Source organism: Aspergillus tubingensis, assembly GCF_013340325.1.
Source record: "Aspergillus tubingensis WU-2223L DNA, scaffold_15, whole genome shotgun sequence".
Lineage (NCBI taxonomy): Eukaryota > Fungi > Ascomycota > Eurotiomycetes > Eurotiales > Aspergillaceae > Aspergillus > Aspergillus tubingensis.
The window spans coordinates 1,297,831-1,312,384 of NW_023336289.1; the positions used below are offsets into that span (position 1 = coordinate 1,297,831).

Below are 14,554 nucleotides of genomic sequence, written 5' to 3' on the forward strand. Positions count from 1 at the left end.
ATAGCAGTCGGGACAACATGAATAAAATAGAACTCTGGAGTGGTGTTGCTATATACGTATACCAACCGCATTTTTGGTTTATCCAACACTATATAAAGTACCACCCGTTCTATATGCTACATGTCGTATATATGGACATACATCATCTTAAGTGTCAAGTGTAAATTTGAAGGATTTTTATTGGACTGGATCGTGATCAGAGGTCTAGTACAGAAATTGTATAGTCATTTTACATACAAGTATAGTCAGTATGATGATGATAGGGTGTGTAAACCAATATAACCTGCTTTGAATCTATCAAGGTATGGCAAAAACACAGTCAGCTATGTACATTACAGAAATCAGGCGCTTTTAGATAACATTAGAAGACCACGAGACGGATGTTTGTGCTGGTAGCTCAAAAGGGCCTTCCGGAGATCTGGGCCTTTGATCTAATTCAACCAAAGCACCCTTTTCCGGGCCCAGCTCATAGAAGGGCCCTCTTTCCGAGCCCATCTCATGTCTTTCTTGGCTTTGTAACTCGTTTACTTGGTTCCATATGTTATCGGGTGCCTCCACAGGCATCAACTGATGCGCCGAGGATCCGTGATCTGTGTGTTCTGTCGTATAGCTTTCGTCTGAAGTGAATGCTTTCTTTTGTTGTCGACGGTGATGGATGTAGATCCCAGAGAGAACAGCAATTAACGACAGCCCGCCAATAGTGCTGCCGACAATTATACCGATTTTGACAGCCACTGAGAAACCTTTCCCGTCAGTAGATGGACCGCTCATTGATGTACTTGTTGTATTTGCGTTCGTCGTATTTGCATTCGAGGTAGAACCTGCAGGTATTGCCTTCCAGGTGCTCTTCCAGGTGGATTCCCAGCTGTTTGTTGTTGCCGAAATAGTGGAGTCATTGTCACCGATTGACACGGTATCGACAATGAAGGAGCCTCCCGGTCCTGGTGCTTGAGCTAGAAACCACTTTCCACCAAGCCAATTGACTCCTATAAAAGCTGCTTGAAGGAAAGCACGTCCTAGAACAGGAGTGTTATTGGTAGCCATGCACGGGAAATATTGCGTTGGTGTCTTCACAAGTGGGGCCTCTAGTGTGAGATTCAGAAGAGCGAAGGGAACTTTAATCGTGATGAAGACGTTGTTGAGGTTATCCTTGCTGAATTGGAAACCTAGGTAACCTGGCGAAGTTGCAATGGTATCGTACTGTGAGTCAGATGTGTTCCAAAAGTAAAGGCCGTATTCAGGGTGGTATGTCACAGGCAACTCAGCGGCTATCGCATCGCATGAGCTTTGAGGCAGATATATATATGGGTTTGCTGGGTCCACAATGACGCTGAGACCAGAGTCCAGGGAGGAATTACCCTGTGCCAATAGCCCTGTTTTGTTCGTGTAAGTCCAAGGAGACCCACCCTCTGCTACTCCGATATTCATATCGAGCAGCTCAATTGGGAAGCTTCCACTTGAAAATGCCTGGGAGGACACCTCGCCCATCACTCTATTTTGATCATAACCCCCTAAAAGCAGCGATCCAGGAATTCCTAGTGCTGCGGAGCCAATATGCATACCGTAAGAATAAGATGGTATGTTTAGCGATCCCTCTTGCTCATAGAAATAGCTGGTGACAAACGTTGTGTTAATCTTGATCACATTTCCAAATGTTTGATTGATAGCTGGGCATCCAAGGGATAAGATCCCCACCTCCAGTGGGTATGCTTGCCCACCAGGGTAAGTCTGCCACCCCGAATATATTATGATCATATCAACATCAGGTACGGGTGAGCCGCTGATGGTTACATAGTCTGTTGCTCGTCTTGCTTTTGCGTAAACAGGCGCTGCGTCCGTGAAACCCCAATCCACATCACCCCATGTCCCGTATGGAGGCATCTCTATCGATGTATTATCGAGGCTGGCTGATATGTCGCTGTCAAAGAGGCCAGCTATATTCCCATAACACACGGACGAGAGTGTTTTGTTGTCGCAAATTGAAGATAATAGGATCTTACTTTCCCAACTACCTCCCGGGTACAAAGCCACTTCCGAGGAAGGAACAACGATTTCGGTGTAGTTACTCCCAATTTGCACTGTGACCGCTTGCCAGGGGCCATCGGGCCCAAACTTCTTATTCGACCAGGGCATCACTCGGGGACCTGAGCAAAGAACATATTCGATGCAGAGGGTCCAAAAGGCAAAAAAGCACTGCTGCTGTCGTCGCCGCATCCCTAAGGAAGAAAATCTGTTAGAAAACCCTGAGCCATGCTAAAAAACAAAGACATGTTTCTGAATGGCCTGACTCGACAGACATCTCAGGACAGCGAAGTAGCCTACCGATGAATATTGAAGACTCTGGTGTAAACTGACTCAGTAACCAATTTAGTCGCCGCCGCCTCCAGGCTGAGCTGCGGTACCAAACACAGGTGAATAGGTGTTGATGTCGCAAATCTTAGGATGACTGCTAATAGTACTTATGGCATTCTGAAATTGCGCACATCTCAGATGAAAAGGTCAACTTGAGTCGTCAAAAGACAAATACGTGAATTGAGATTCAGGTTGGATAACTGTCAGCCAACTAGATTAAGTACAGGCCCATCTAAGCGCCCCTAATATGCCAGTTGTTATTCATAGCCGCACGAGTCCTTATAGTGGGGTTGCATGAGAACCCACTGACCAGTGAACAATGGATGTGCATCTAGGTAGTACTAAGTACAAAGGTAGTGAAGGTGCAGGGACCACTGAGCCGGATGTATGGCATTCATTCGCGCTTAGTTCAATCTTATTGCTGAGTCAGGCCGAAGTTGTAGGAGCACTATGCGATTGCTTGCTCACATCGTGGATTGATGGTAAAGATGTGAATCGCTCCTACCTCAGCCAGTGTAAGTGTTGACTCTCAGCTGGATGTGCTTGGAGATGATGGCAAGGCTGGGAATGAGCAAGGACCCTGAACCCTTGGTAGTTGGCTCCACCCAAAGGTGCATGTTAGCGCTGTGCTGGGCACGGGCCATCATTATCTCCAATCAGTAGCTGCGGTGGGTTATAGCGTGCTTCAGATCATGCATGGGCAGCGCTTAGCCGCCCATTCGCAGCCACCCGCCGCTGTCTACCAGCCGAGGGGCTGCCTCGAGGCTGATGGGGTTTAATTTCGATAATTGCACCTTGCAACACTCTTTTATTCTCTTTGACCTTCAAAAACAATGCACAAAACTCGAAGTAAGATTCTTGGGTAACTTGCTCTCCAAGTCTTGCCATCAGCTACTACAGAATAATGTTCACAAGAACTCCGAAAGTCTTCCGCGCCTTTTTCTTAGTTGTGTCTACTCTTCTGGGATTTGTGACATTGTTACGACTTCCAAAACATCCGGACGCTACACGAATTTCCGAGTCTTATCACACCGGACTGTCTAGGGAGCGCATTGACTGGTCCCGTTTTGCATACACTCAATATGCCACAGACAGGTCTTATCTCTGCAATTCAGTCATGATCTTCGAGGCCCTTCACCGTCTTGGTACAAAAGCCGATCTCGTGCTGATGTATCCCTCCAAGTTTCTCGTGTCTGAGAACGATAGTTCAATTGAAGCACGTTTACTTCGTTTTGCTAGAGATAATTATAACGTGAAGCTTCGGCCAATCGAGGTAATCATGAAGGGAGGAGGAGGAGGTTAGTCAATTTCTTTGCGCTGCAAGAGTAAGCACTAACTATGAGCGCAGCACCATGGTCAACGAGCTACACGAAGCTCCTCGCTTTTAATCAAACAGATTATGACAGAGTTCTCAACTTAGACTCTGACGCCACCCTGCTGCAGGTTCGTAGCCCAGTCATGGCGTTTCTCATCGCAACTAATACACACGCAGACGATGGACGAGCTGTTCCTACTTCCACCAGCTCCAGTCGCCATGCCACTGGCCTACTGGTTTTATCCGGAAGAACGAGTATTCACATCCGGGCTTATGCTCATTCAACCATCCACGGATGAGTTCAATCGCGTGTTGGAAGAGATATGGGACAATCCTTCTGAAGAATACGACATGGAGATTATGAACAAGTTATACGAAGATAATACTCTCGTTATACCGCACCGCCCTTACATGCTTTTGACGGGAGAATTCCGCGCCAAGAACCATGAGGCCTATCTGGGAAATACATATGAACCGTGGGATGCTGAAAAAGTTCTAAGAACAGCTAAATATCTCCATTTCTCTGACTGGCCAGTTCCCAAGGTACGTTAACAACAAAGATTTGGTACCCTACAGACCCCTTGAGACTCTGCTAAGTCTGGCGCTAGCCATGGGTTGCCGCTACTCAACATGTGATCGAGCAGACCCAGCCTCCTTGCGAGGTCAACCCTGCTACTGGTCAGCGAGATGACTGCCATCTCCGAGAGATCTGGCTAGGGATGTACAAGGAATTTATGACTAGACGACAGGTACTTCCAATTTCTCCTGGCTTCAATTCAATTCTCGCTGAGGATACTAACGTGAACAGAGCGTATGTGGCGTTGCTATACAAGACCAGGATGCTCAATAACAGGTCGATCCTCCTTTGACATCATTTTATGATGGATGTGAAGAACAAAACTCTGATTTCTGAACGCTGGACGTTCTCGTGTACAACATGTTTTACTTTTCTTTTCTACCTATTCTCTCTCTCTCCATAAGCCATCAGAGTCAAATTCTGTTCAGCATTCACGTTCGAGCTCTACTTTTGAAGACCTTTTCAAAGATTTGGTTTATTTCCCGCGACTTACCATGATGGATACAATTGTTATAATCATCTTATAAGTTCTAATTAGATTTGGATCAACACTCTGTCAGACAGTGGCTGTGGTGCCAGTGTTATTATGACTTATCTGTTCAATACTTAGACTTAGAACAGGAATTATCTATGGTAGTTAGTAAGAAGAATATTTTATAAGAACCTGATCATGCTAGAATAAAGGAAAATTATAATACTGGAGGGTGCGGATGATCAGGGGTTATCAGGAAAGTTTAGGTAAGTTATGACTTCGGGCACCTAAGGACGCGCGGTCATATTAATGATTGATTCTTGATTTAATATCAGTTTATGCTGTTTTATCGCCCATGGTTCCTCCACGCCTGAATGTTCCTATTATGTGAGAGATAGGACAGGGGACTTTTTACCGCATATATTAGACCTTTACAATATTCTGCAAAGGAGATAATCGGATTGGAAATTTTGGGCATATGCTTCAGTGGCACATTGATACTGTATTTCTTGTAATTGAAGTATTCTAGGCTTTGTTTATATTCAGTCTAGCTGTTATCAACATCTTCTAGCTGCCACTTATGTCCAATATCAAACCATCTTGTCCTCCCAGCCAGAACATCCTCCTGCCTTGCTCGAACTTGACTGCCATGTCTGGATATGGTACCAAATTACTCACATCCTAGCCCATATTGTAGTCTCTACTCCAATTATGCTATCTTCAAAGACCAAACACTCATTGGGCGAGATGAGGCTTTCACCAAAATCTGTAGCTGGGTTTAACGCCTGCAATGCGACCAAGAAAATGTCAGGAGCCGGCTTCCCTCGACCCCATCAAACTCGTGGGTCATCACCTGAGACCCGCCTGTCAGACTGTCAAAAGCCAAGCAGGGCTCGAGGTTTTCAACTTGTAGCTATAACTTTTGGCGCCAGGTGCTAGTGCCATCTGTATCTTGGTCCCTGAAGAAGCGCTACTCGTCAATGTCTCCGCGTCATTAGCGATATTGCTCGTGAAACTCCATCTCCCGTTGGCGCTTCTGCACCATTTCAATCGTCTTGGAATCGTATACCTCCTCCAGCCGTTTACCACCCAGAAGCACTTCCTTTTCATGCCGTACAGCTTCATCCTTAGTCATACACACTAAATCCTTCAACTCAAGCGGCACAAATGTCTGCCCCTGCTTCATCCACTCCGGATCAGGTCCGAATCCTCTCTCAGGCCGCTCCCAGGGAACAAGACTGACTCGACTGGGGAGACCACTGACCACGCTCTTGCCGCGGAAGATCTCATCGACCAGATATCCGACGTCATCCTTGCTGATGGGAAGGCGAAGCCCGACAAGGCTAGGGCCATGCTCCGCCCGGGCCAAGCGCTCGAGCGTTCCCTGCAAGGCTGCCAAGACACCATCGTACAACTTATCACGACCCTTTCCACCCACGCTGTAGTCCATCGGATAGCCGGAAATGTCGCAAATGACGTGGTTCGCCACAGTGTAGCCAAACACTGCAGGCATTGTTCCCAGCACAGGGAGGATCCGCGCCCGAAAATCGGGCAATACACTCAGTTCACCAACTTCTCCTTTGCTGAATTCTGCCTCGTTGAGTGGAAGCAGAGTGGCTTTACCAGGACCGGGCTTTTCAGTGGAGAAAACAACAGGGATACCGGTATTGACGCCTAACAACTTGAGGCGTCGACGAGTGCTCCGCGACAGCGGATCATCCGTACTAAGTGAGATGTCACCAACCGTAACACGGGTAGGGTCTGACTTGCATCCTGCTCCCATTGCCGAAATCACGGGAATGGAGTGCGAGTGGCAGTAATGAAGCAGCTCCACCTTGGACGTAATGTTGTCGATGCAGTCCAGTACATAGTCAGGCTTGTGACCTTTGTCGTTGTCGTCCCAACTCCAAGGCGCAAGAAGTCTGTCGGCGACTGATCCCCCGAATAGTTCGTTCCGGCAGTCAAACTTCACCCACGGTGTGATCTGCTCCAGTCTTTTGCGAATACAATGCACCTTTGGCGTTCCGACATCGGCCAGCGTCGCGAGAGCATGTCGGTTTAAGGAGGAAAGCGTGACCTGATCAAAATCGATCAGGCGGATTTTGGAAACACCCGAGCGGGCAAGGGATGCCACAGCATGCGACCCGACTCCTCCACATCCGACCACGATTATGTATGACGAGCGGAGCTTCGCGAGGCCTTCATCGGACAGGAAAACACGGTTTCGAGCAAGTTGTTCGAGGATGAGTTCTAGACGGAAATTCAATTAGCCAAATAACATAGCGACAATTGTAGGGGAGCATTCCAAGCAAGAGCCAATACCATCATCGTACTCTCCTTCCTGCGCTCTCCGAGCGAGGAGCGCACTGCGTTCATCTTCCTTGCTCAGCTGCGCTGCAGCCGCGACACCGTATTCTGTGAGCTTCCCAATATTTAGCTAAATTTCCTATATTAAGTTCCGAAGACCCTAGGATACCTTTTCAACATGGTGTTGGTCATTGACATCTGGGATGGATGCCTTGAGGCGCTGCACTGCATCCTTCCTTTTGAAAGCCTGGTAGCCAAGTATCGCACCAGCGACCGCAGCTCCCGAAATCACTGCTGTAGCCGCAAGCTGCGTCTGATGAGATCCACTCTGGCGTTGGATCCAGGATGCCATTCTTATATATCTTATTATACTGTATGCGCAACCTTATCCATATGCGATCCGATTTTGACTGTGGCGATTCTTTCTAAATTGTTGCGGCGATCTATCACAACTCAAACGGTTATTCATGTTAATTAAACAGAAGACGTAAGAGGGAGCGCAATGAGAATTTTTGACCAGCAATAACTCACCATAAGGAGTTCCCCAAGCAGAGGCAGACGGGGCTGAATTATCAATTACGTATTTCCCATCGCAGTTGAGCTCAAGTGGCACCTCTGTTGCGGGTCACGTGTATTACAACACCACGCGTTGTTCCCGCAAAGCAGCACACAACATGTATATAGGTAAGTCGTATCGAAAACGTTCGGGGATAACAGCATTTAGGGCCATATTCTTTGCTTTAAGCGATGGCAACACTTAGCGGACTCGATCAGGTATAAGAATTAAAACTGATAACAATTGAATTGATTCAAATATGACGTGACCGTCATATAAGACGTACTAAGCGTCAACCGCGATGACAGGTCGCAGGGGTTGACGATGCCCAGTGCTACGGCACAGGCAGCGGTCATTGGAGATACTTATTATGTCCATTCACTTATCGTACAATCCATCGACGCCAATGTGCAGTCAAAATTATCCATGTTGTCTATATACAATCTGCGAAACCCGTAACCACATCCGAAACACCATGCCAAATACACAATGAAATCATCTAGCAGGAGGAACTGAAACACCTTCTGGTGCCGCCTCCAGAGGACCTTGGGGTTTCTCCCGAGGCGGCCAGTTTGGCGCCGGATAACTGAGCAATTTACACACGTCCTGTTCACCATCATTAGCAACGAAAACACACAAACCAGGCAGGAGGAATGAACAAACCCTTCGTTTCCGCCGGAAATCATCGTAGAGCTTCTTCCAAATCTCACGATCCTTGCACCCACTCTCATGCATCGTGCCTGGCTTGACCTTACACTTGGGCAGCATATCGGCCAGCAGTTCCTGCGGCCACATCACCCACGGCTTGGGCAGCGGCCAGTCGGAGAAATGGACCAGCTTCGCTTCCGCTAGTACCTTTTCCGGATCCCATTCTTCATGCTCATTACCCAGGAACGCCCGGTGGTCGTCTTTGCGAAACTCGCCGGTGACCAGTCCGTACTGTCGGTGCGGCAGAACCAAGGCCGAATCCGCATACCGTTCGTTCATCAGTTCCATATCGTACCTGACTCGCGAGCTGACGTTCGAGTCGACCTGTCCGTACGAAATGGCCTGAGCCTTATCCATCAACGCATACCACTCTTTGTAGGACGGCTGGAGAACAATCAAGAGAGACGAGAGCTGCTTGATATCAGGCAGTTCCCAGTAGGCGCGGGGCATGGCGACTTGAGAGGGCGGGAGGAAGAACAATTCGTCCATGTTCTGTAGAACGCTAACGTCCGAGTCGATGTGAATGACACGTTCGAATTCGGTCTCTCCGAAGGCAAGAAGCTTGGAGATGCTCTTGTCCCAGGATTCGCTTGGTCCTATCCTTCCTGCATTAGCTCCTGACGCCGTTGACAACTCTAACCGCTGTAATGAATGTCCTACCCGATCCTGCCTTCACCATCTGCACATCAATCGGCACCAACAGCACATTGTATTTCTCCTGGGCCATCGCCAACAGCTGGCTGTCCCGGTCGCGATCGTCATCTACCAGCACGTCCCAGTTCTCGGGGTAGAAAAGCACCCGCTGCGCTCGGCTGCCAAGCCGTTGCAGAGTATCGAAGACGATAAGCGCATTGCACAAGTATGGGCTCGAGGTCGCATACTGGCTGTAGGCGTAGAGCGACCAATCGACTCGGTCGTAATCAATATGAGGAAGGGGCGGAGGCGGAGGTTTCTCTCGACGCAGCAATAGGACAAACAGCACGAAGACGAAGATGGCGAGCCAGGCCCGCGGACTCTTAAGATAGCGGAGCTGGCGCTTGATGATGGACCAGCAGGGCTCTTCGGGAATGTCGAAGAAGTCGGCTTCGGAGGCGTCTGAGCCCCGGCGGTAGGGTAGGACGGGGCCTTTCTTGCCTGCCATGTTGAGTTATAGTAAATCAATTGAAGGGAAGGGACATCTTTAGATGATGGTTGACGCGTATCCTCCTCGTCGATCACTACTACTCCGCCATCTTCAGGGAGGCAATCGCCGCCATGATCTGGAGTGATAACTAGTTAGTTGTGCTGGTTGTGCTGGCTTTGTCAGCTATCCTGCGGATAAAAATAACGCCCAATCAGATCCGGTCGGTTCCAGTCCACTTAAGGTACTAGTAAGTACTGTGCACTCAGGTGCAACGCCGTTTGATCACCAAAAGGTACGTACTACTAGTATTAGTATCATTACAGTCTACCAGTAGTCAAACTGAAGATTCAGTAACCGCTTCTAGCAGGGTCTCAAATAAATCAGTTCAGGTGTACTCCGTACAAACAGTATCTACTTATCGCATTCACCATGTCATCGGCGCGTGTCTTTCTCCGTTGCTCCGTAGTTTAGTCAGCACATGCGTATTGTTCTCGAAAGACAGAGATTAAAAGAGAAATCAAGCATAGGCTAACTGCTGGTGTGACGTAGTTGGATTTGCATTGAAATCTTCCTGCTAATTTACTTATCATTCGCTTGGCGCAGCACGACCCTTTTGGCGCAATTTAGCTGGGTACTCGCGACACCCGCCGAGAGATTACTCCGGAGGACTAAACCTCTCCACCCACTTCAGTCCGTCTGCCTGTTTCCCCGTCGCCAGTATGGAGCTTTCCCGCATTATCCTCGCCATCGTCGTCTACTTTGGTAAGCCATACGGATAGTGCGTTTCATCTGCCTGCTTACTGACGCCGTACAGTTCTCCGTTTCATCCGTACTCGCTTCTTCGGCAACAACAACACCACCGGATCCACCATGTCGCACGGAAAGGTTATCGAGGTTGACAAGTGAGTCGTCTTCCGAACTCCCCCTCCGCAGATAGTAAATTGGGAACTGACCGGTCCAGCCCCGTCATCTTCAAGGCGCTCACCTCCAACGGTCCTGTGGTCGTGGACTTCTTCGCAACCTGGTGCGGTCCGTGCAAGGCCGTTGCGCCAGTGGTCGGCAAGCTCAGCGAAACCTACACCAATGTGCGCTTCATCCAGGTCGACGTCGATAAGGTCCGCTCGGTGGCGCAGGAACTGGAGGTGCGCGCTATGCCCACGTTTGTCCTGTACAAGGATGGTCAGCTGCAGGAGAAGCGCGTCGTGGGTGGAAACATGAAGGAGCTGGAGGCAGCCATCAAGGAAATTACGGCATAAGAGGGTAGTAATAAAGGAAGAGATAGCCGAGCCCGCAGAACTGGAAGGAGAGAAAGTAAAATTCAAGTCCGAGTCCATGTGATGATGGTGGACTCAGTGATGTACCCTTGTCTGTTCATTCAGGACTATCGTGATCCCTAATAGCGGGAAGATAACTGCGGACCAACTAGCCACACGCAAAGCCTCCAAACATCCAATATTTGCATCTACCATCTGTTCATTTGCTGTTAAGGCTACAAGGGATCGGAGCCGTCGGCTGGCAGCTAAATAAAAGGCGGAATATCTTCGACAGGACCTGATTGACGCGGAAAGTGACGCGGAATATGACTGCGGGGCACGACACTAGTATATTTCAATACGATATAATGTGTATTCGTATATATAGCCGCAGCGAGGACTGCTCCTATATCCGCTCCAACATGCATAGTTAATTCGTTGATCCATGGATTTACGGCGAAGCTTTTAGGACGAGGGGGTTGACGGCGTTGAGGGTCATATCATTTGTTGCTTCAGACGGTGAGGCACCGGCATAACTTAGCATCTTACATAGCGGGCTCGAACAAATATAAGGATAAGAGTTGAACTAAATTGGAAGAAAGCCTTTGCCCGCGGGTATCATCGTCAATCAAATCAATCAAGCCAGAAACCAAAAAGAAATCCTCAAACTGAACCTAACCAATCAATCCACTCCTGCCCGGAATTAATCAATCGCGCCCATTTCGCCAATAAAACCTTAGAATCACAATGATACTCTAATTGAAAATGAACAGAGACCACGCCATCAATGACTTATGGATGGGTCCAAAAGTAGCAGTTCGTCTAAAAATGAGACGTCGCCAACAACCACTCCGACTTTCACATCACTCTCCGCACATACTGAACGGGCAAAAGTAACCATCATGACCCCGCTCTTTCACAACAGAAAACTCAGCTCGTCCTCGCTGTCATCGTCCGAGCATGGAATGACCCGCTCGGCTGGGGGAGGTCGCGTACGAGTGGAGCGTCGAGGGCCTTTCACCACCGATGGGCTAGGAATCTGTGGTGGTGGTTGTTGTGGTTGTTTTCGTGCCGTTCTGGGGGTGCGATTCAGCGACCTCACCGATACGGGCTGGTTGACGATAACCACCTCGATGAGGGGAGTCACTTTGATAGGGTCCGCGCGTGAGATGCTGGGTGTAGTCGGGCCTGGTTGTAGTCTCGTCTTCTTCAAGGTGCTGTTCTTGGCCTGGGGTAAATCGCGAAGGGCCGTTCGTGCCCGGGTGGCAATCGGTGCAGAATCTGGCTCGAGGGAGCGAGCCGCAGCAAGGCGCTCACGTGTCGCTGGCAAAGCGCCAGACGCGACTGGAGCTGCAGTCATCCTCCTCGAGCTTGACCGAAGTCTCTTGGGTGACGGTGGCCTCCAATCATTCGTTCCGCGTCCTCGTTTCCCGCTCATCGATGGCGCAGATGATGTCACGCTGGATGCAGCCTCCTCCGAAAGTTCAGGGCTGGGCGATCTGCTACTGGTTGAGCAGGAGAGCGCCGATGGTCTCCGCTTAGCTGTCGCAGCAAGAGGGCTTGAAGCGCCATCCGCATTACGGGAAGCCAGAGGTTTGGCGACCGGCGTGCTGGATACCCATTCCCCAATGCTTTCTTCCCATCGGTACAGGTGAATCGCATCGTTTTGTGGCACATGTGCCAATGCGGCAGATTTGTGGAGATTCCCTTCTTGCTGGGATGAAGCGGCTTGTTCTTGAATTTCGAGAGCCCACGCGTGGTCATCCACATCCAATGTAACCTCCGCCAACGCCATTGCTGTTTCCGCAGCTACCTTGGCGAGGAGCAGAGAAATGCCCTTCATACTCGTCAGCCGCGCCAGCCGCCATACGATAGCTCGAATTTTTCGAGGTGTCCTCGCAGGATCATCTTCACGCGCATGTCCACAGCATCGAAACAGTTGTTGGACAAACTCTGCTAGCTGTTTGACTGCATCCTGTTGGTGTATCAACGCTATACAAAGCGACTCTAGATTTTCTGGCGAGATGGCGCCGGACTGGCTAATGACCTCAGGCGTGGAATTTTCAGTGCACTGCAGCGTCCACTCACCCAACAAGACGTATCCCCGACGCAGGGATTGGAAGCTTGGACCCTCCATCTCGCGCCGCGACAGTACCAATCCAACTGCCCGTTGTACCCCAAAAGACAGCGTTCCGACAATATGTCTGAGTTTCGTTCCTGTTATCTTGTCATTGGCACCGGAGGCTTGCGTCCGTGCCATATACATGCCGCACAGTGCGGTAACTAGACTTGCTGAAAGATTGCTGAGCGCATCTTGGATGGGAACAGGACACGGAGTTTGATCTTTAGGCACGCTTGTAGGATTCGTTACTGATGCACGGGTGTCCTTTAGACGTACAGAACGAGGTACCTTTCTCCCCCTGTTCCGAGCTACCAGCGAATCCGTGCCGGGATATATACCAGCAGATGAAAGGATGATAGCCTCGATAGTCCGGGTCGCAGCAGCTGAATCTCCGTCGCCAATTGATAGTGACCGAATAGCCCCATCCACGCACTTTTTCCATCTTGTAGTGACCATCCACTCTGGCGGAAGAGCCCTACGAGACAGGAGCTTTGTCATCTCATCAAAAACAAAGGATCTACGTTCGGGGGCCTTCGAGTAGTAACTGCGCAATATGTAGATAGGGTTATCGCAGTGGCCCACAGGTTTCGAAGGATCAAAAGCTGTTGGGTAGTCGTGAGTCTTGATGGTCGTAAGATATTGTGACATAAGTGTTTCGAAGGCATCCAACTCCCCGTGCTCAAGACATTCCCCTAGCAGGCGACAGACCGCCAAACTGGGTATCCATTCTCTCATCATCATCTCAGAGATCAGGTGGATGCCTTGCGCACGCACAGCTTCACGGAGCGGCTGCCACCCGCCGCCGCCAGGAGCATATTGAGCTTCGAGTTCAGTAAAGTATGCATCACACATGTCAACATCCTCATCCGGCTCCACCTGATCCTGCAGGCGCTGCTCCTCGGCGATGAACCCCGGCAGCCGTCGCGCAGCCATAGATAGTAACGATCGGGCCCCGCGATTCTCCTCGTCATGCTTGTGTATTGTCGGAGCAGGTCTGGTATTCTCCAAAAATTTGATAAGCATGCGATCCAAGAATCGCGCAATATCCACCAAGCCCGGGTCTCCAGAAAGATCCAAAACTTCCTTCCATGAGCCCTGGTATGCCGGGAAACTGGGATTATTCGTCCGCGACTGCCTGTTGGCCCCGACAGCGCTCAAAGGTGGTCCCGAATTCCGAAAAAGCCGTTTGCGAATAGACAAGGTCGCCTCCGTGGGTCCTGGTATAGTTCCTGTGATCAATGGGGTAGCGATTTCGATAGCGCCAGGCAGCGTCCTCTGCACTTCCGGGCTCTTGATCAACAGTCGACTACGTCTCTGTGCGCCCTTCCTCTGTCCGCGATTCGAGTAATTATGCCTGGGCCGGCGATTTCCCCGGTTACCTGGGATCCATGCTGGATCGTCGGGTTCCTCGTCTGAAAGATTGCAGCCTGGTTCGTTACAGGTTCTCTTGTTGTTTATCGGGGCTCGCGAACGGTGGGAATTGTGGGAATCGGGCTTGACTTTCGATTTCGTGTCTGCTATGCTGTTGCGAATCTCGTAGTGTTTCTGGAGTCGGTGGTGAATGGATTTCAAGGGGCGCAACAAGCGATTCGCCCATTTCGCGGTCGGCCGGATATCCTCCATGTTGCGCCAATTGCGTCGCGGATTGGCGTTGGTACTCGCAGGACGTCCCACGCCCGTAATGGGGAGGGATTCCAAAGAAAGCGCTTCAGAATTGGGCTTGTCGTGGTTATTGATGTCTCATAAATGATCGATGTCATCGGGAGTCG

At 49.8% G+C, this 14,554-nt stretch overlaps 6 protein-coding genes across 6 annotated transcripts; 2 read left to right on the forward strand and 4 right to left on the reverse strand.

The window, feature by feature from the left end:
• Positions 1–351: 351 nt before the first annotated feature.
• AtWU_11258 (aspartic protease) lies at positions 352–1,881 on the reverse strand (the record flags this gene model as incomplete). The annotated part of the gene is made up of 1 exon (XM_035506358.1): positions 352–1,881. One exon carries the CDS (start codon positions 1,879–1,881, stop codon positions 352–354), a length of 1,530 nt encoding a protein of 509 aa, XP_035362251.1.
• Positions 1,882–3,256: 1,375 nt separating this feature from the next.
• On the forward strand, positions 3,257–4,517 carry AtWU_11259 (nucleotide-diphospho-sugar transferase; the record flags this gene model as incomplete). The annotated part of the gene is made up of 5 exons (XM_035506359.1): positions 3,257–3,650; positions 3,701–3,795; positions 3,845–4,210; positions 4,276–4,416; positions 4,476–4,517. The coding sequence occupies 5 exons, from the start codon at positions 3,257–3,259 to the stop codon at positions 4,515–4,517; spliced, it is 1,038 nt and encodes a 345-aa protein (XP_035362252.1).
• A 1,193-nt stretch (positions 4,518–5,710) lies between these two features.
• On the reverse strand, positions 5,711–7,375 carry AtWU_11260 (tRNA threonylcarbamoyladenosine dehydratase; the record flags this gene model as incomplete). The annotated part of the gene is made up of 3 exons (XM_035506360.1): positions 5,711–6,966; positions 7,039–7,138; positions 7,193–7,375. The coding sequence occupies 3 exons, from the start codon at positions 7,373–7,375 to the stop codon at positions 5,711–5,713; spliced, it is 1,539 nt and encodes a 512-aa protein (XP_035362253.1).
• A 699-nt stretch (positions 7,376–8,074) lies between these two features.
• Positions 8,075–9,428, reverse strand: AtWU_11261 (nucleotide-diphospho-sugar transferase; the record flags this gene model as incomplete). The annotated part of the gene is made up of 3 exons (XM_035506361.1): positions 8,075–8,185; positions 8,243–8,883; positions 8,948–9,428. 3 exons carry the CDS (start codon positions 9,426–9,428, stop codon positions 8,075–8,077), a joined length of 1,233 nt encoding a protein of 410 aa, XP_035362254.1.
• Positions 9,429–10,129: 701 nt separating this feature from the next.
• On the forward strand, positions 10,130–10,666 carry AtWU_11262 (thioredoxin family protein; the record flags this gene model as incomplete). Its single annotated transcript, XM_035506362.1, has 3 exons — positions 10,130–10,172; positions 10,225–10,312; positions 10,372–10,666. 3 exons carry the CDS (start codon positions 10,130–10,132, stop codon positions 10,664–10,666), a joined length of 426 nt encoding a protein of 141 aa, XP_035362255.1.
• A 913-nt stretch (positions 10,667–11,579) lies between these two features.
• On the reverse strand, positions 11,580–14,408 carry AtWU_11263 (uncharacterized protein; the record flags this gene model as incomplete). Its single annotated transcript, XM_035506363.1, has 1 exon — positions 11,580–14,408. The coding sequence occupies one exon, from the start codon at positions 14,406–14,408 to the stop codon at positions 11,580–11,582; it is 2,829 nt and encodes a 942-aa protein (XP_035362256.1).
• Positions 14,409–14,554: the final 146 nt, after the last annotated feature.